This window comes from Mytilus trossulus, chromosome 7 (genome assembly GCF_036588685.1).
Source record: "Mytilus trossulus isolate FHL-02 chromosome 7, PNRI_Mtr1.1.1.hap1, whole genome shotgun sequence".
Taxonomy (NCBI): domain Eukaryota; kingdom Metazoa; phylum Mollusca; class Bivalvia; order Mytilida; family Mytilidae; genus Mytilus; species Mytilus trossulus.
In genome coordinates this window covers 12,227,652-12,249,982 of record NC_086379.1, presented here as the reverse complement: position 1 = coordinate 12,249,982, position 22,331 = coordinate 12,227,652, and the positions used below count along the sequence as shown (strand labels likewise).

At 31.9% G+C, this 22,331-nt stretch overlaps 1 protein-coding gene across 1 annotated transcript; it reads right to left on the bottom strand.

Moving 5' to 3' along the window:
- Positions 1-611: 611 nt before the first annotated feature.
- On the bottom strand, positions 612-16,470 carry LOC134726833 (protocadherin gamma-B4-like). The gene is made up of 9 exons (XM_063591238.1): positions 16,421-16,470; positions 15,393-15,449; positions 13,643-13,732; positions 12,705-12,865; positions 12,142-12,192; positions 10,159-10,248; positions 8,925-9,011; positions 7,947-8,075; positions 612-729 (listed from the first exon to the last, which is right to left on the bottom strand). The coding sequence occupies exons 2-9, from the start codon at positions 15,436-15,438 to the stop codon at positions 655-657; spliced, it is 729 nt and encodes a 242-aa protein (XP_063447308.1). The 5' UTR covers positions 15,439-15,449; positions 16,421-16,470; the 3' UTR covers positions 612-654.
- Between the last annotated feature and the right edge of the window lie 5,861 nt (positions 16,471-22,331).

Below are 22,331 nucleotides of genomic sequence, written 5' to 3'. Positions count from 1 at the left end.
CATTGTCGTAGACCGAATAAATAACTAGTGTTTTACGAATTAACCAGTCGATAACAGTCAGTACTGGTGTCCCAAGTCAGGAGCCTTGACCTTTATTAGTCTTATAGTTCATTTATATGTTGTGGAGTTTAGATTGATGCCCAATTTCACTTACCTAGTAAATGGTTTTAAGGGGCCAGCTGAAGCCCACCTTCAGATGTGTGATTTTCTAGCTGTGTTCAAGACCCAATGATGGCGTTCAGCTGTTTTCTGTCATATGGCCGGTTTGTTGGCTCTCAGACACAAACCTCATTCCTACCTCAATGTTATTATCATATGACATGTACGAGTTAACGTTTCTTATTCATTCTTATGTATCCATAATAGGTTAAAAAAAATGCAAATTACTCTTTTGGCTCTTCTTACAGTGCTATAAATGTTATTTCAATGTAACACAAATGCATATTTAAAAGTAAGAACTTCATTAGAAATTGTGTGTTATACCAGAAAATTCTTAGTAAATAGCTGTTGATTATGATCTACATCATTTTCGTACTCATTAATTTTTTATAGCAACATAATGATAAATCATAACATTCATGACATTCGTTCATAAAAAATCAAATTGGAAAGCAGAATCATTTGTTTATTCTTCCAATTATTTTAAACAAAAGATCAGCCAATCACACCAAAATCTAGAATGGATATATCCACTAAGGCTGATGCCACATGCTGTGGGATTCCACCATCCTGAAATATATACAGACCTTTACTGTATAGAGTACAATGTTTAAACAGTCTAATTTGAACAGCCGTTTCACAAATGATATCGGATATGTTCCTTATGTCGTAACTACAACCAAGTTCCCTTTTCATCAATGCAATCTTCCGACTATTTACCGGGTTTGTAATAACATGATCAACACGATGGGTGCCACATGTAGAGCAGGTTCTGCTGACCTTTCTTGACTACCTGAGATCAACCCAATTTTTTGTGGTGTTCATGTTGCTTAGTCTTAAGTTTTCTATGTTGTGTCTCGTGTACGTTTATTAGTCTGTTTTTTTTACTATTTTAGCCATATGGTTGTCAGTTCATTTGTTATCTATAAGTTTGAATGTCCCTCTGGTATCCTTCGCCTGTCTTCTTTAAAATGTAACGCGCGTTCATTTGCTATGTTGGAGTACCGTTCTGGACAAAAGAAATGTTTGACATCACCTTACAATGAAAGTAGCACACTCATGAATTTGAGCTACATGTATAACAAGTTAATAATTGGTGGATCTAAACGTCATAAAAAAATGAAAATAAGCAATAGTAGTTTACTGATGTTTAAAACTAATTATTCTTTTAAGAAGGCGATTCAATGTCAGAAACAAGAAATAATAAAATTGAATGAACTTCAATAGATGCGAGAATGGATGCGTAGACACAATAAGCGGCATTCGATTCTACATTCTGTTATGTCACTTTCGAAGCAAGATTAAAATCAACATTTTAAGTACTTTAAAAGAGCTCAAACAAACTGCGATTCTATGAAATTTCCCTTAATCTAACATCTCTCTTTAGTGTTTGGGTTGCTGAATTATTTTATATGTATTTGCTGAGTTAATTAATTGTGACAGTTTGTTCCAATATTATTTATTGTTTGATCATATCTTTACATGCATTAGAAAATCGAATGCCTTATCAAATCATGATTCAATGTTAAACTGTTTATATGTAATCATCTTCGCTAGCCCAGGGTTACGATCCTCTTCCGCTCTCTTCACCCTTGGCGGATTAAGCCAACATTTGTGATAACAATGTTGCGCCATCTATCGGAAGATAAAAATCACGCCCATTCCGAATACATTATTATTGACCAATGGTAGCATTTGAACTCTTCAAATTTGAGGTAAAAACACGGTAGCGTCTAGACTCTACACACTTGGTATAGCCGGAAATGTAAATATACGTCAACATCCATGCATTTGTGCATGAAACATACACAGGAACTACTATTGGTTGTTTAAAAACAGTCAAGTTGTCACTAAATAGTCGTATGTTTAGGGATGTAAAGACTTGTTGCACCATAAACCGTGGTAATTGTTTACAAACACTTTCTACATTTACACGTGATCATGTTATAGGCACTTTTTGATTGGATGCAGCGAGTTTTGACTGCAACCAATTAAAATCCTTACCTTGTGTCTCCGAAATATTATCTCAATCCGCCAAGGGTGAAGAGAGCGGGAGGTGATCGTAACCCTTGGCTAGCGAAGATAATATGTAATAGGTAATTCCAGGGAAATTATACCCCTTATATCATTTATATCACCAACGATTACTATAATTGCAATGTTAGATTTAAGTTTTCAAATTTAAATAACTTTTCGTTTTTTATCGTCTTACCACAAAAATACACTATATATTATCAGATTATTACATGGCATTTTTCGTATCGCATGTATTATCAGCCCTAGGTTCAATATCAGCCCAAGAGCCGCATGGCTCGAGGGCTGATATTGACCGAGGGCTGATAATACATGCGATATGAAAAATGACATGTTATGATCTTTTTACCATATGCTTCAACGGTAGAGAAAAAGAACAGATTCATATATTGATCCTTTTACGTGGTTCCCGAAAATAAGTTGAAAGAGTAAAAAGTTCACGGATGTCGGACCCAAAATTTGATACATTCAATATGAAATCTTTCCATCATATGCCTCAACAGAGAAAAAACAACCACATTTTAATATGGACGAGTCGACAAAAAATAATTCAACAATATACATAATGGACATTGTTTGGAAAAGTCAACTTTTTTAAAGTAACTTTCTAAATTATGTTTTAGACGGAAAAACTAAAAAAATGCATTTATTTAATTTTTTTTCAATTTTTTTTAATTATTTTGACACAATATACTTTCCAGTATTCAAATAATTGTTTTGTACACTACTTTGTAATGGTTTTCACTGAAAACGTAGCATTGATCAATGAGGTGTATTTTCCGGAATTTGCCGAGTATCACCGGAATGCCATGTGATAACGTTACGGAACGAAATGTGATAACAATCGAAGCATGTGATAAACTTTTCATATCAGCCCGCTAAGCACCAATTCGAAAAATATGGAAAATACTTTAATTTAATGCTATTATCATACGGTAAAAATCATATGTTATTTATTCTAAGTATATGATAATAGGCGAGTGACATTTCCAGAAAAGACGCTTAGTTAGTGACTTTAATGCACCCACCTAACACACAGCTGAATTTTTTATGTGTTATAGTATAATATCTGAACTTCCGTTTTTCGTCGGTCGTAAAAAAATCGTATTGTGCATTTTTTGTAAAAATTGAATTAAAATCGAGAAATAATTCCAAATTGAAAAATGACCAACAGTGTTGAAGCGTGAAAAAAATAACATGTAGCTTTATTTTCTGTTGTCATAATGCAAAAATTATGTACGTTTAACATGTCAATGAATAAAGAAATACTTTTCAAAAATAAAAAAAGTAATCTTTGAGAAAAAAAAAGATTTTTGTAACAATTTTGGATTTTTTTTTATAAAAATGGTGCCAATTTTCATATTTTTTTTTCATTTTGTAGATATTTTCGGCTTGAAACCAAAATTAATGATGTTCGTATTATTCAAGAGTTCATGACTTGTTTAAAACATATCATTATCACTGTATTATTCTGAATTTTATGCATTTTTTACACACTCCCCCTTTTCAATCAAATTTCCGAAATCGCTTTCTTTCCCTAAAGTTTATGGAACGCTTCGAATAAAAGAATATGAATAACCACGAAGGCAATTTTGGTACTACTATTACGCAAAGTATAAAAAAAAATAAATTAAAAGGCTCACAGAAGCTGAAATGTCAACGTTTTTTTCTTAGTAGAAAACCAATATCTTACTGTTCTTAGTCAATTTGCACTTACAAAAAAGAAATTACGAATAACTATTGAAAAATACTTCTTTCTCAATTGGATCAACGCACATTTTACTTTTGCAAATAAAAGTACGCAAAAATGTGTCAAATCTGATATTTTTACCATGAACTTGAACGTGAGATATATGTCCACCTTTTAAATTTCCTACCGTTTTAACTATCGCACACGGTAGACTTATCGATGGTGCAAATTTGGTCAGTATTTTAGAGGAAGCATAGCGTATGTGCTAGGGCCACGTCAAGAACCTGTATGTTGACATGCTATAAATACTTTAATGTATGGGGATATCAATTCATTTAGTTGATCATTTTGAATTTTTCGTAGATATTTGAAATGCAATAAATGTTCTACCTCAGGGGGTATATGTTACTTATGCTGTATTTTAAATAGGATTACATGTTTTTAAATATTCTACGAAGTTTTACTTGGTTCGAGCGTCACCGATGAGTCTTATGTCGACGAAACACGTGTCTAACGTAGGCAAGCGATCATATGCCTAATATCTTTCAAATTGATTTGTTATTCATTATGGTTGTCGTTAGTTGCTTTTTATGATTTTTGCTTTTGTTTGTAGTTTTGAGCACGAATCAAGCTTTTGAGTATCTAATTAAAATTGTTTTATAACCTTTATAGCTTATGTACGGTGTTGGCAATTGCTTCTTGTTTTAGCCATACGATAAGCTATAGTTGTTTACCTCAAAGCATTTAGTCTCTGGTATACATAGATCATAGTGTCCTTTTAATCATACTTATCAAAGGTACCGGGCTTATAATATGATATTATCAGGCTTCTTATTCTAAATACGAATTAACAATTTAAGAGGAGTAATGTCAGAGGGTCGACGATGATCTGACACTTCGTTGTAGTGTAGACATGGAACAATTGTGTGCTGTTTACGAGGTCTTTAACCAGTGTGAATTATGGTCGGCGATGCACCATGTTTATTGTAAAATTGAGAATGGAAATGGGGAATGTGTCAAAGAGACAACAACAGCAGAAGGTCACCAACAGGTCTTCAATGTAGCGAGAAATTCCCGCACCCGGAGGCGTCCTTCAGCTGGCCCCTAAACAAATAAATACTAGTTCAGTGATAATGAACGCCATACTAATTTCCAAATTGTACACAAGAAACTAAAATTTAAATAATACAAGACTAACAAAGGCTAGAGGCTCCTGACTTGGGACAGGCGCAAAAATGCGGCGGGGTTGAACATGTTTGTGAGATCTCAACCCTCCCCCTATACCTCTAACGAATGTAGAAAAGTAAAAGCATAACAATACGCACATTAAAATTCAGTTCAAGAGAAGTCCGAATCTGATGTCAGAAGATGTAACCAAAGAAAATAAACAAAATGACAATAATACATAAATAACAACAGACTACTAGTAGTTAACTGACATGTCAGCTCCAGACTTCAATTAAACTGACTGAAAGAGTTTGATTTCGTGCATGTATAGTTTCTTTTATCAAATATATGTACCTTTACCAACAGTTCATGCGCTTACAAGTTACATAGCTCATCATCTATCTGTGTATCTAAGAAAACTCTCTTTTAACGCTTTCGAAATCATCAATATATAGATAGCGTGTCTATCACAAGTTTAACAAAATTCATATTGACATGTAGATCGGTGCTGAAAGAAAACTCTAAAGTGTCCGAAACCAAAAATACGTATGTATAAGTCTAATCAAGACGATTTGAGCAAGCTACATTATAACAGACTTCAAACAAAAAAGATTGCCATCGTGTCACGCATACCACCAAGTGCATCATCATTCAAATTACATGTTCTGAAAGCAGGCAAACAAATACGTCATACTTTCTTCAGGATTTAATAAATTTGTTCTTGTGAAGGAAAAAATATGCATTAGAGAACTTGTACATGTACTGAAATCATTGTAAACATCTGTTACACAGAATTATGTCATTAACAGCGAAGTATCAAAAATTGTTCCAGTAAAGCAAAATTAAGCTTCACAGGCTCAGTTTTAAAATATGAATTTCAACTGTCTTACATTGTTAAAAATCACAAAATAGAAAATTAAAATTGAGAATGGAAATGGGGAATGTGTTAAAGAGACAACAACCCGATCAAATAAAAAAAAAAACAACAGCAGAGGGTCACCTACAGGTCTTCAATGTAGCGAGAAATTCCCGCACCCGGAGGCGTCCTTCAGCTGGCCCCTAAACAAATGTATACTAGTTCAGTGATAATGAACGCCATACTTATTTCATTTATTATTTCATAATTGCATTATTTGTAATAAATGAGATTTATTTCGTTTCTTTAAACGAAATAGATTATTCACAGAAAATCCTCCAGAATGACAAAAAAAGCTAAATATAGGTTTAGCCGAACTATATCCCGCAAATTCATATTAGTTGATAAAAATCTATATATATCTAAGTTTTAAATACTGGTAAGACATTAATGCTTGCATTTTTAACTGCAAATCTTTTGACTGCACAAACGTGAGTGAAAAAAAATGCAGTCGTAATAAAAAAAACACGTAGTGAAATTAAAGTGTTTGTAAAGTATATAATCCCAAGTGTCAAAACAAGGGTCACCGTGGGACCTAAGTTTAGTTTGTAAATCACCGCATTCTTATTTTGCATCTGGGGTCAGTTTCACAACAACTCTTACGACTTAAGCTGGTTGCAAGTCATGAATAGTTCAGTTTACTTGCGATAAATCTTGTCTTCATTTTTTTTGTATCTGAAGTTTGCTAAATATAAAAAGAGAGGATGTGGTATGATTGCCAATGAGACAGCTGTCCATCAGAGACCAAAATGACACAGAAATTGACAACTGTAGGTCACCGTATGGCCTTCAACAATGAGCAAAACCCATACCACATAGTCGGCCATAAAAGGCACTTGACAATGTAAAAACCTTAGTTTTGCAGCTATATATGTCGCGGACAGGACTCCATTATGATTGTATCCATATCATAGTGACCTGATTTTAGTTTATGACCATACCCTATTATATGATGTTTATGCATACTTAGTTTGGAAAACCCTGGTTCAAAGGTTCAAAATATATGAACCGGACACAAACCAGACAAGAACGAATCAAACAATGTTTGAAAACTTGACGGCTCAAAATATCAATGCCACTGTTAAAATGAACTGATTTAATTCATGAGGAACCACGTGCCATCCCATAATACATCTCTGAACTAAGTGTGTTTAACATCAGTTCTATAGTTCAAGGCAATGCATTTTATATTTGAAATCATTGGTTTTCGGATCAACTGTATATCTGTATACATGTTTCAGTTACCTGATTTAATTTGACATGGGCCGCAAACAAGTGGGGACTGACGGACGGACAGACTTAAAATGTGATTCACATATCCTTTTAAACTTTGCTTGTGGTTGTATTAAACATGTTAGATAGTGATTTCCGATCTTAACACGGTTTGTAGGCTGTTAGCAAACAAGAGACTATTGTCACTATTGATGTGACAAAGACGTCTACTTTTTACTCTTTTTATGGCGGTTTTTTCTCTCCCTTTTACTCGTCCAACTTACAAATATTTCATCATTCTTTTTTATTTTGCATGGCACACCATCAATTATAGCAAATATTAACACATGTTAGGTCAAATATTTGTTATAATACGACGTTTTTGTAGAATGTACCGTTTTACCTATAGTAGAGTGAAAACGTCAAAATGACGTCAATTATCGCCAAACCATGAACGATATGCAACTAAGAATCAGAGAGACGTTATCATAATATCGTGTAAAGTAAAAATTGAATTAGTTATATCACCAGCTGCTTCAAATAAAACAACAATACTGCAAAAGTGTTTTTCTTTCAATTTTTTATGAATGACCTTTGATCCCAATTTGAAAAAAAATGCACCATATTTCATTTTTACGACCGGGAAAAATGGAATCTACACATTTTTCCTTTCGAATGATATATAATATAGCCGTGTGTTAGATAGGTGCATTAAAAATATTTTTTAGGTCTGAATGGCACTTGCCTATAATATCTTATATCACTTACTGTTGCATTGACCTGATAATGATATACTGTCTGTCCATGCTGCAGCGCCTCCTTCAATGTGATGTCTCCAGTACTCGGATCGATATCAAAGGCATTGTATCTCGATGACGGATGCGTCACAAGATGGGGCTAATAAATATATTTAAAGTTATGTTGTTAGTATTTGAAGTAGAAGCAGTACCAGTTTTAAGTTTTTCTGCTTTTATATATTGTTGTTAGTGTTTTGATCGTTTGTATTTGTACACATGTCCTGTACCAAGTCAGGGATATGGCTATTTTTATCAAATATGTCGATTCTACGTATATAAACTGATCATGGATACCATAACTGAAAGTTTATATTTTTCTAAACGCGCGTTTCGTCTACAAAAGATTCAGCAGTGACGCTCGAATAAAAAAAATGTGAAAAAGATCAAATAAAGTACGAGGATTGAAGGGCATTAATGTTTGCGTTTATTTTTGTTGTACTTCAGTATTCCTGTTGTTCCTGTCTTTCTTTTCCTCTTAAAGTTGATGTGTTTTCTTTCGATTTTAGTTTTTAACCCGTATTTGCTTTCTCTCAATTGATTTATGACATTTGACCACTGTATACAACTGCTGCCTTTATTTACAATAATTTAATATTTCAGTTTTACTTTTGACTATAGTGTTGATCGTCCTTCTTATGGTTATACACTTTGACTTCACTGTTAATGTCCTTCTGGTATTTTTCTTATAAACAAATTAAAAGATCAAACACACTGGGACATGACAATTACAGTTTCTTTAATAACTTAAAAATCAAAAACGTTTACTTTACTCTGCTGTCCTATCATTTTTAGAAAACGGGTAAAAACTTCGTGCTCATAGTTGAAATCGATCGACGCCCATTTCTTTTACACCTTTCTTATCTTAAGCGCTCGAATCAAAATATTTGCAGATCAAATCAAATACAACAAATGGAAAATCAGTAAAATACATGAGTTACTAAGATGTTACCTTCATTGAGTATGTAATAGCCGCATTAGGGCCATCATCAGCATCCAAAGCTGTCACATGCAAAGCCTTCGTTCCAACTGTCAAACCCTAAATATGGATAAAGTATTTAGTTATTCACATCTTTCTGATACTACTATAAAATGTATTTGTGTTGGGTCTGTTTCATGATAGAATGAAATATGACTTGTTATACAATTAGTTTGAAAGGAACCCATTAACATGATAAAATCAAAGAACATTTTCTATTCTAAAAAAACAAAAGTCATACAGATAAGAATGGTATTCATACTTTACCTAAATCAGACTATATTTAATTATACTTCTTGATAAAAAAAATGGCATATCATTGTATCATTCTAAATAGCAATTTGTTTATAGGTGCAACAGAGAAATACATTAATATATTACGGGTGTTACTATTTTCTTTTAAAAGTCATTTTTTTTCAAATGAAATCAAAATCTTTAAAAAAAAAAAAAAAATTAACGTCGATAACATCAGTTTTAAAATGTTAATAGTTATTCCCTATCATTTAAATTTGGATTTTCATAACTTATGATAAAAAGTAAAATCACAAAAATACTGAACTTAGAGGAAAATCAATTCGGAAAGTCCATAATTACATGGCAAAATCAAATAACAAAACGTATCAAAAACGTATGGACAAGAACTGTCATATTCCTGACTAGGTACAGACATTTTCAAACGTAGAAAATGGTGGATTAAACCTGGTTCTATCATGTCTTTAGCGCTAACCCTCTCACTTTAATGACAGTCTCATCAAATTTCGTTATATTAAAATTAATGTGTTAAATAAACAGACACAATAAAAAAAATAGTCAAAATATGGGTAACAGATTTCGGTCAGTTTTAGTTAAAATCAAAATTGATTAAAGATAAAAAATTCATGAAAAGGACAGTGAACAATTTTTCATGAACTTTGTTTCCCTGTGCAAACAGTTGATGGTTACCCTATAGTCTAGTTATTTTCTTCAAAGTACAATTATAAAAATGTTACACATTTTTATAATGTTATATAAGAGTATGATGGTATACTACAGTAGTAATTTTGCTTACTGTTACTCTATTTATACTCAAATATTCTTTTTTCAGTTGTAGCGCCAAGAGTAGAAAAAATGTAATATGCAAAACCTATATATTTTATTTTTATTCTTGTACTTCCTTTGATATCAAGCTATATAAAGGAATTAATACTAATTTCAGTTTTGAACTTACAAATCCGAAAACAGCATGAAAATGGTCGTGCACGAAAAATGGAGCGTTGTCATTTACATCATCGATATGAAGAGGCAAAGTCCATAAAGTCTGAAATAAAAAGAAAAGAGTTGGAGATCCTCTATTTTTCTGAAGTTCATAAGTGTATAGAATAAAGCTTCTTTAATAGCCGTTTTAATTAATATTACATAGTTAGAGTTATGGTCATGTTGAAAAATAACTCGTTTTACAATTTGCATATCCAGATGAAAACATATGTTACAAGCAAGTCTAATTAGAGAATAGTAGCTAACCATCGTGACAAATTATACTAGTCTATTCAAATGAAAATCGTCCAAGGAACAACCTTTTTATAAGGTAGAGAGGTCAGTACGAAAATGGCTGAAACATGGAGAAGTTAGCACATGTCTCAAACGTGGCGGTAAAGTTAAATTGCTTTAATTTCATTTTAATTACCAGATGTGGAAACTATCTTCCACCGCACCAACACGAATTAAATAAGAAATACTTAAGCTTTAGAAGGTACTGAATCTCTCAATTGTTTTAGTAACATTGTCAATTTTTCATATAATAGAAAGTAAATATAGTCATGCCTTTGTTTCAACAACTTTACATACAACGGTTTCAGTTGATGAGGCATCGCGGTAAAATTAACATTATTTCATTGTTTTAATAAACAACGAATACAAGTTTGAGTTGAACAAATAATTTTGGAAGATTCTGTTAAAAATTTGTCAAAACCGACGAAAATACATAGATTATACAGCCTAAATGGTTCCCAATTGAACATTTTTGCACAGTTATTCGTATCCTACTTTTCAGACGAATAACCTGCAATTATCTATTTCGTTCGATTAATTGGTCTATCCGTAACGTTGTGTTTTTATATTTCGAATCGCGTCACAGTAAAGAAAGGAATGAAGGAGATTTTTTTTCATGACATTTTTATTTTATCTTCAAATGCGGTAAACATGTAAATAGTTATCAAAGGTACCAGGATTATAATTAAGTACGACAGACGCGCATTCCGTCTACATACAGTGACGCTCATATCAAAATATTTTTGCCGGCAAAGAAGTAAAAACTTGAAGAGCATTGATGATCCAAAATTCCAAAAAGTTGTGCCTAATACGCGGTACGGCTAAAGTATTCTATGCCTTGCATTAGAACATCCTTAGTTTTTCGAAAAAATCAAAGTTTTGTAAACAGTACATTCATGAAAATGACCACATGATTAATATACATGTCAACACCGAAGTGTTGACTACTGGGCTGGTGATACCCTCAGAAAGTCACGTTCTTAAAAAATACATTATACTTTGAATTCATATTTTAGCCACTGATATAAAATTACATGTTTACTATCATATTCCCAAGTTTCATTTGTTTTTGTGTTTTTTGTGTTTTTTGTTGTTGTTTATTTTCTTAATCAGAAAAGGATTAAGTATATTCAAAACTTTACAATAATCATGGACTGTTTTTGTGAATATTTGCCAGTGAATTTGACTGTTTACGGCACTGTTGTTACAATATTAGTTAGGTTGTTTTTTATACATTCGAGCGTCTGTATTTAGATTATTTGATGTACAAATTACATTGGATACGTTCAATGTGTATTCTTTTAATGAACTTTTCCAAAATTGTCACTCGTTCAACATCTTCTTATATATAGGTTAAATATGAACAAGTTATAAAGTTTAAAACAATACTTTGGTCGCTGTATCAATAGTTACTTTTCAAAATGTTTCAACTTATCTTTTCACATAGTGTATTATTCATAATTGCATGCGTTAACCTATTATTTAAGACAGTCTCATAAAAAAAACCAAAGGTCAATGATAATGTCCAAATTCGCGAGAAAGAAGATACAATACACTTGCCAGTTGTTGGAAAGAAAGATTACTCTTAGTGTAAAATGTCGTTAATTTAAGGTTTTTAACTAAAATAATATAAACAGATTTATTTTCCATCTATTTTACTTACATCACCATGAGAATCGTGAGCTTGAAATGTTAGAAACCATGTTCCTTCTTTCTACATCATATTAATACACAAAAATAGATTATTTAATTAAAAAAATAGCATATCACAAATCATAAGTAACTAAAAATCGACCATGGCAGTAATCTGTATTTTAAAACTATTTTATGCATCTACCATATTTTAAATTATACCAAGTTTCAAAATATTGTTAGATTATTACAATGGTTAATTTCTATAAAGACGCTGTTCTTTTCAAGTTTGAAGAAGAGCGTTTATAAAGTGGCTGTTTACATCTCGATAAACCTCCACCTATATTATTAAGAAATTACATACAAACATATATATCAATGTATTTCTTAGCTATTTTTTGCAAATTGTTAAACCACTTTAAAGAACATTATTGATATTCAGTTAACTATTACAATACAATAGGTATACTCATTTTAATGAACAATATCGAATTGAAATGTTGAGATGCTTCTTTACGAAAATGAGTTTTGAAAAGAAGACTGACACTTAAAGTAAGCTTATATGATTTTTTAATCAAATTAAATCTACCATACCTCTCTATCAGGAATAATTTTAGTAAGAGCTCTGTATGTCGAGTTGACCCCTACTTTTACAGGCACTAGGGTGATTCTTGCAGCTGTTGCACTATCATGTGGTGTCACAGTGACAACATCATTTGTTTGACTTGACGCATCAATAACAACAAATGAGGTTCCTACAATTAAACAAATGGCGGACAAGGTGAATATAGAATGTTTGCTCTATCTTAAATTATAATCTTTCACCAACCTCAATTTCGTCAAATGACTAGAAAATATATGACATAATGCTCTGGTGAACATCTTGAATGATTTGTGATAGCCCAATGCAAGTATATCGTCCTATATCCATATGATAGAGTTTCAGATGTTTTTTTCTTAGACAAGTAATAATGTAAATTCCCTCTACGTTTTATGTTAATGTAATAACTATTTATCTTCAAATTGTTTCATAAAACAATAATTATAATAACTATTTATCTTCAAAATGTTGCATACAAAAATCATCTTTCAAAATTAGGTGAAAATGCAAACCGTTGGTCTGGTTGACCGAAAATATTCCTTGACATAGGCAAATCTAGTTCATCAAGGTAATAAACGCTGGAAACTAAAAGTAGTCACTGTTGTACAACATGCTACGGAAGCAAAAAAAAGACCCTATACTATAGATGCCTTGACAATTAGTGCTCATTTAATTTAAATCGCAAAATCATTAGAAAATCATCGATATCCACGAGCATAAAAACTTCTGACGTTAGTCAGATTTATCAGTTTTTTTGCAGGTTTTTAAAAAAAATTTCCATTAATATTATTCGTCCTACATTTAGCAGCAAGCAAACCTTATAAACGCTATTCTGGAAATACATGTGTTGTTATTGTAAAGTATCTATTACACATTAGCAGGTTTTCATTATATTTGAATATTTCAAAATGAAAACAACTTTTGTACTTACCTATTGGGGAATTTTCTCTGATGTTAAGATATGGATGATTTGTGTGGATAATTGGGGGTTTGTGTACTAAAATTGCATTTGTTGAAATATCTAAAACATGAATATTCATATTATTTTCAATTAAAAAGCAGTTTCTCGATATCACGATTTGATATGTTTGTTTGTATGTATGTATTTTATTATTATAATAAGTTTTTTCTTGTGTTTATTAATAACTATGTAATGTCATTGATACTTGGATGATATAAGTAATTGAACAGTAGTATTTTAAATTTTCTGAGTCTATGTGTTTTACATATGTACATAGAACTATAAAAAAAAAATAACAAAAATACCGAACTCCAAGAAATATTAAAAACTGGAAGCAAAATCAAATCTAAAACACACCAAACGAATGGATAACATCATTCGTTCATGCATATTCCTGTGTAGAAAACTTGATTTATAGCTAGCTAATAAAAACATGAACATGATGTGTGACAGTTTCAAATTTGATTTTGCCATTTGATTAGGGATTATCCTTTTTGAATTTTGCTAACAGTTCAGTATTTTTGTGATTTTACTTTTCAAATAAAATTGAAAAAAATAGTACATGACACACATTATTAATCTTACAACAATATAAATAGCAGTTTCGAGACATTCTCGTCATCTATAATTATTAAAAATGTCGAAACACACTGTATAAATCAATTTAGATTGTTATTGTTCATTTCCTTTTTTTTTTTATTTTTCGGTCAAACGCATAAAAATATCTATTTAATTTTCTGTATTTTCTAACTATATCGTATTAATTTACTACAAAATCATATTGTCTCCTTACTAAGGTATTTCTTTTTCTCTTACATTTTTCGTCACCTTTATATGAAAGACAAGCATATGATTACAAAAGCTATAACCCTATTGATGTATTGTGAAAACAAAATCTAGAAGTCTTAATGATTTACTCTTTTTTGTACAAATGCTACTTGAACAACTGCTAAGTAACAAAACTGTGTGTGAAACACATGTTTGCTGGTTTAGTGTTCACATTTTTATGTTTATGAAAACAAAAATACAACTAAAAAAATTTACTTGAAAGAATACTCTATTATAGGCATGAGATCTGCTAAAGTGTGATTTGTCTTTGTTGCTTTTTACTTCGAGCTGGGTTCCGGAGCTCTTATTTTATAAACGCCATTATGTAAAGTATTCAATTCCTACTAGAAATAAAACAGTTAGCGCTAATAGGTTTCCCAAAACAATGGTCGATATGGACAAAGGCTGTAAATGTACACTACCGATGGTCTACACGTGTATTAAGTACAGGTACACACTTGTCAACTAAGAAATTATCAAAGTGCATTTGCTATGGATTTTCAGTACCGAGATTCTATCAGTTTCCATACTAATACATTGATAATGTATATAAGATTAAAAGTCGCCATTCCAAACGTTTATAAAAGCATTAGAAACACATGTAGTTGGGGCAATATATTAATACATGCACATGTATATGAAACCCTTTTGCTTTCCATCTTACTTCTTTCGTCATTATGAGGTTCTAATAACAACAAGCATTTATGATCATAACAAAATTCAATTTAAATGACCAATTTTCAAACATTTATTCTCCTTGATCTGTGTATAGACTGACAGCAATAACATTACTTGGTTATTAGTGAATCCCAGAAACAATAATATAATATTACTATAAAACAAACATGTCTTTATTTTAACCGTGAGTCTAATAGTATTTATGTTAACTTACTTAAACAGAAAATAACTACAATAGACAAACTGCCAATCATTTCCATGGATTAAAAAGCTGAATGATAAAATATATTTATATCAATAACGGACTTCATATTAATTACGATACAAGTAATAGAATGAAATGACAAAATAATTCTATGTGAAAAATATTCGAGACGAAAATATCTAGGATGATATCGAGTAAGTTTCCCAATGATCTACACTACTTTTCTAGTTTGCGCCAATGACACTTTCTTATACGAGAAAATTTCACACCCAGCCGAACATTCAAATAAAAATGTTTACTAGTTCAGTGAAAATTGACGTCAAACTCAAAAGCATATAAATGAACTAAAATATAAACAAACATACAAGCCTAACAAACCCAGAGGCTAATAACTTGGGAACAGGCGCAAAACTGCGGCGGGGTTAAACTTTCAGTCAGTTTAGACATGTCATGTAAAAATATGTAGAATACTAATTGATTATAAAAAATAAACTCATACTAGATACTAGTAAAGAAATTTTATATTTACGTCAGACGTGCGTTTCGTCTACAAAAGACTCATCATAAACACTTGAATTAAAAAGTGTTATAAATGCCGAATAAAGTACGAAGTTGAAGACCATTGAGGACCAAAATGTCCTTAACGTTTTGCCAAATACAGCTAAGGCAATCAATACTTGAGGTAGAAAGGCTAAGTATTTCAAAAAATTCAGAATTTAGTAAATTTATAATTATGAACATAAATAACAATTATAACTCAAGTCCACACAGAAGTGCTGACTACTGGACTAGTAATGCCCTCGGGGAAATACAACTCGAAACGCAGTGGCATCGACCCAGCAGTTATGAATCAACTTATCATAGATACCAGGACTGAAATATTATATTTACGCTGGATGAAGTTAAATGACATACTTTGTTAAATTAATAGCTACAATTAATAGATGAAAGTCATATATAACTAATTAAGCTTTAAAGATCTGACATTATTGAAATTCAAAATGAAATAGAACAAATTATACATAAATAAATATAACCTGTCTCAGAATGAATCCGTCAAGGTCAATTAGATGATTTACATGTCCGTTTATATAGATAAGACATACATGTTCTTAGTGAACTCAGGCCTAAATTCTTTCGATATGCGTAACAGTTTATCATAGGTAATTTTTGTGCATCCGGAAGTGTTCAAGCCAATATATCCGATTTTATAATCCAAGATTACATTTTTTTTTGGCATTCGTGTGTTATTGAAATAGGCCAGAGTTGAAATACCTCCTCTTTTTCATTTCGTATTCTGATGCCATGAATGTAATTGTTCAAATTTTCCAATAGCCAACAAAACATAACAAGACGACTTGACGGAACTCCAATGTTAGTGGGATCTCGCATTGCTATACGACGTGTCTCGGTATATACAAATCCAAAATAAATGTATTCAGTTATGTTGTGATGTTTCTTTTGTAAGTACGTTTGGTTATTGTGTTTTGTCTTATCGTATGTGGTTTAATCATGTTTTTCCGGTACTTTTCGCATATATCTTATTTGTCAGTATGGTCGAGTCAGTTTTCATTTGCCATTCATAAAGTATTGTAATAGTTTAGATAAACATGACGTCGTCACGGCATTATTTCAAAATAGACTCTCAAGACCTCTATGATCATGATAATTATTTGGACTAGTATTGTGAAAATGATTGTTAATTTTTTAATCTTGTTCCATATAATTGTATGAATTCCAGATTATATATACGTCACACAAAGTTTTTTTTGTGGCATTGCTCCATTCATGTAGCACGTATTTTATTGTTTCATGTTCAGTCGTTAAATGGAGATGTCAGTTGATATTCTGCAGTGTACATGTTGTATTATTTATTTATGAATTTCAAGGTGTTGAATATTCCTGCGATTGTTTGCACTATATTCTTGTCTAGTAGTGTCACCTAAGGGATATTTTGTTTTCATTACTATGTAAGGGGGTGGGGGGTTGTCTAGTCGTACAATCAGTTTCAGCCCACCATTTGTTCTAAAAACCTACTTTACCTAGTCAGCAATATGACGTTTTTTTTGTATTTTGGCGTTTGATTTTGTTGCAGTTCAGTATTTCTGCTGTTCCGTTGTTACTCTTAGGCCTCGGTCACACCTCACCGGATAAGACGAACGGACGCCTAACGGCTGAAAATAAAAGTTGTCCGTTGACAAAATTGTCATCCGTTGGAAGTCCGTTGATGTACTGACAAACTAAAACGGACGCCTAACGAATGCATAACGGACATGCAACAGATATGCAAAGGACGAGAAACGGAGACATACCGGACAGAACGGATGTCGAACGTACATCCAACGGATGAGTACCGCATAAAACGGACATCTAACGGAAGCGCACCGGATAAAACGGATAAACAAAGATATACGAAAAAATTAAAGGCGACAAAAAAAACCCATGTACATCGCATCAATATTGAAAGTGTTCTGTGTAACTGGTTTGGTCTGTTCTTCAAAATGCCGCTACAGGGCAGTGTCTGGCCTGAATAACAGCTGCTTGATTGTGAAGATGTGCCCAGATCATTCTAAGATTGATTATGAATAATACTAAATTGAATTTATGAACATTAAAAAATCAAAATTTTTATTTTATCCGTTTCAGATCCGTTCATCATCCTTTTTATTAGTTATACGTCCGGTAGAAGTCCGTTTCACATTCGTTCAACATCCGTTTTATCCGTTAGACGTCCGTTAGAAGTCCGTTGGTGATTTTATTTGCCAGACCTCCAACGGATGTATAACGGACACGTAACGCATACAAAACGAAAGCGCAACGGACGATTACCGTACAAAATGGACGCTTAACGGATGCCTAACGACGTCCAACGGACATTTATTTGTTGGACGTCCGTTCACAGTTTTGAACATGCTCACAATTTTCCACCGAACAGAACGGACGTCGACGGATAAAACGTAGACTTAACGAACATGCAACGGATATGGACGGACGCCTGACGGATAAGAGCGGACATCTAACGGACATGAACGGATTGAAAAAAAGTTATCCGCTAGGCGTCCGTTCGAGCTATCCGGTAAGGTGTGACCGAGGCTTTAAAGTTATGTGTTTCTCTCGATCAAGTTTGTTACCTGGATTTTTGTTTTCTCTTAATCTATTTAAGACTATTTTGTCATTACGTTGTGGTGAGCTTTTAATTTATATTTTTAATCTAATGTAAATAAACAATTTACCACAAGATAGATGTCACCAAAACCGTATTCATACGCCAAACTTAACTATATATATTATATATAATTCGTCTAAATATTAGCTTAATAATATTAAGTATAAACGCCAATGAGACAGCTCGCCATTTAAGTTACAATTTGTAAATGTAAACCATTAAATGTCAAAGTACGGTCTTCAACACGGCGCCTTGGATCACACTGAACAGCAAGCTTTAAATGGCATTAACAATCACTAGGGTAAAACCATTCAAACGGGAAAACCAACGGTCTAATTTATGTAAAAAATCGAAAAACAAAACACATCAATAAAAGACAACTTATGAACATCAGATTCCTGACTTAGAACAGGTTCAAACAATTGCAGCGGGCTAAAATATTTTAATGGTACCAAACGTTCTCTCTTATCTGAAGCAATAGTGTAACATCACAAAAAAGAAGGACACAATAAAAAATATCAATTGAAAATCAACCAAACTGGTAGAACCACAAATGAACATTCACTGAACGAATAAATTTGATCTATGATACAAAGTATAATTTTATAAGCCAGACGCGCGTTTCGTCTACATAAGACTCATCAGTGACGCTCAGTTAAAAATAGTTAAAAAGCCAAAAAAATACAAAGTTGAAGAGCATTGAGGACCCAAAATTCCAAAAGGTTGTGCCAAATACGGCTAAGGTAATCTACTCCTGGTAACATAGAAAGATACACTAGCACATCTTCATTTTTACGGAAATGTTGTTAACCGTGCCCGGAGATTTAGAAATGATCCACGTAAACTTGTGGCTCCTTTAAATAAACTTATTCCAAAAGGTTATCTATTCAACACTGTAATATGATAATTGAATAATGTTTTTTATTGGTATAAATATTGATTTTGTTATCAGTAAATTAAAAGCTAACTGAATATTACTTGTATATGTTACAGGCAATTTCTAAATTTAGGCATTTTGTAAAATGACTGAAATTTTGGGGATTTTCTAAAATGCCTGCATATTTAGGCATTTCACAAATTGACTTTTTTTGTCAGGCATTTTACAAAATGCCTAAAAGACTAAAACTAAATGGAATGTACTCAAAACTTAACGAATGGAAATATCAAACAGATAATTTTATTCTATCATTAAATATAGTATGCAATTTAAACAGTTACAGTTTTAAAATTGTTATTAAATCGTTTACATTAACACTGAAGGTGACAATTATTTTTGCTACATGTAATGATTGGATGACAGCAACGGTTACACATTTTTTCTGACCTTTTGCAAAGACAACGTTTAGTGTTACATTAAGTCTTACCACTAGCACTACAGCCACATTTTGTGTAACCCTGACCTTCACACAAAGAAACTTTACTGACAGCTTTACTGAAGGATATTTCGTTATCATAATTTACTCATTGAATAACAATAAAATTACTGTCAGACCGTTCATACTGATTCCTGGTGTTGAGTCCACGTAGTATTTAATCTTTAATTTCCAGTTGATAACCTAACTCTTCCTTTCCAGTAACAACAACGCGGGCCTCCTTTGCTTAATCCACATGGGTAATTTCAAGTGATACAATTGCTCTAATATCTTCCTCTGTTAAAACTCTTTCCGATAGATTTCTCATCCTGACAGCTTGTTTTGTCATTGAGTCTGATGCATGCCTTCTTTCATTTATGATAATCTCTTCATTTGAACACAGATGACAAGATATAGTATCAGACATTGAATGCTTTTCAAGTGGCAAATATTGCATGAATATTCAATAGCCTTATGAGACAATTTAATGGTAACAGAAGTCGTTAACTCCATCTTCATATGTGATTATGTTCTTTGTTTTACTTTTTTGCAAGATGAGCAATTCAGGCTCCTAGAAGCCTACAGACTTTCTTATTGACGCTTGTTACATTTTGAAAGATTAAATGTATGTAACTCAACCCTTTTTTTCATTAAAAATTGCAGACATTTTACAAAATGACTAGATTTTTTTAGGCCATTTTGTAAACTGCCTGTCAACTTTAGGCATTTTGTAAAATGCCTAAAAATTCAGTCATTTTACAAAATGCCTAAATTTAGAAAATGCCTGTAACATATACACATTATAAGTAAATAAAGTCAGCAGTAGTATACCGCTGAATGAGGTTAATCAGTTTCAGAAAACAACAATAAACTGGTAAAAAAATCCTGCAAATAATGGTATACACAGGTACATGTTGTAAATGAAAATAATTTTGTTATAAGGTATACTGTTTTCAAAGAAAAATTGAAATATCTTTTTATAAAATATTTTTGTTGTTGTTCATAATACCAAAAAGTGAAAACTTATAGTTATACCAAACACTGATCAACGCTCGTATTTAAACGATATATAACCCTGGATAAGAAAGCATTAAATAACAAAAAGCATTACATATAGTTCCTACAGGTCAAATTAAGAAGAAAGAAGATCTGTTATATCTGTAAATTTGGCCGGGATTTGAAATCACGCTACACACTCGCCATGACCATCTAGGCTGTACTATAAAAAAAAAAAAGCTTTTGGTGGCCGTGTGATACATTGTCTCGTCGTTCTTAATTTAGTATCATGAAAATGAAAACAATGGTTATAGAATATATCCATTCTCTAAAATATTTCATTCAAATCTTAATTAATTTCGAAAATTGGCTATCTATTTCTTATCTGACAAAAAATAAATGGTAATAGAAGGACCGATGTACGGACGGACAAGAGGATTCCGACTCTGTTGTGCGGCGTATAAAACATGTCATGATAAATCAACAAATACATTGATCAATATATTAAATAATTTTAATATTTTATTAATTATCACAAAGTAAACTATTCATTATAGATAATCGCTGATAAACAACAAAAAATTTCCTCCTATATATAATTGTTTTCATGTGTAAGGGAAATATTTGAAAATGTATTATAAACATTAAGAAACGATATTTATCTCTCCATTATAAAAAAAACCCAGGTGAATAAAATCCATTTTATTGTGTGCATTCAGAAATCTCATCAAAATGTAATTTACAGTTCAATGTCATTTTAGGATAAGTAGATACCGTCTAAAGAAGTTCTTCTAAAAGCCATCTAATTGTCATCTGATAGAGTGTCCTCGTCTCATGGTTTTTTTTATATATTTAGAATGGATTGTGACGTCACAATTTTCATTGAAACAGCATGCAAAGTACGAAAACCTATGATCTGATATCAGTTATCAAAGAAAACAATTAAAAAAGAATATGTGTGAACACAGTAAAGGAAAATAAATAGTTTTAATCAGTTCTCCTAATCTATACATGTAGGTTTGACATCACTGCATTGCTGGTTATTTAAAGGAGTAGGGACACTAACGCCCTTATTTGGCCCAAAAATTACTTCAAATTTAAAAGTTATCATATATATTCTTAAATAACTGAAAACTTGACTAAGGTATAAGGTACTAAGAAAAACAAAAACAAATCGGACATCGAACAAGTTACCATGGCAACAAATCATGACTTAATTTGCATATTATGTTATATATCGTGATTTTCCTTGTTTTTTTATCAATCTTGAAGTATATGTTTAATTAAAAAAGTATGTGCGCACCCAAGAAACAAATTTATATTTGGTGAGATTATGCCAATATTTATAATAAAGCTTCTGTTAAATTATTTTGTTGTTTCTTGGCTGCGCAGAATGTGTCCACAGCAGAAATAAAGATAGAAAACTGCATAAAT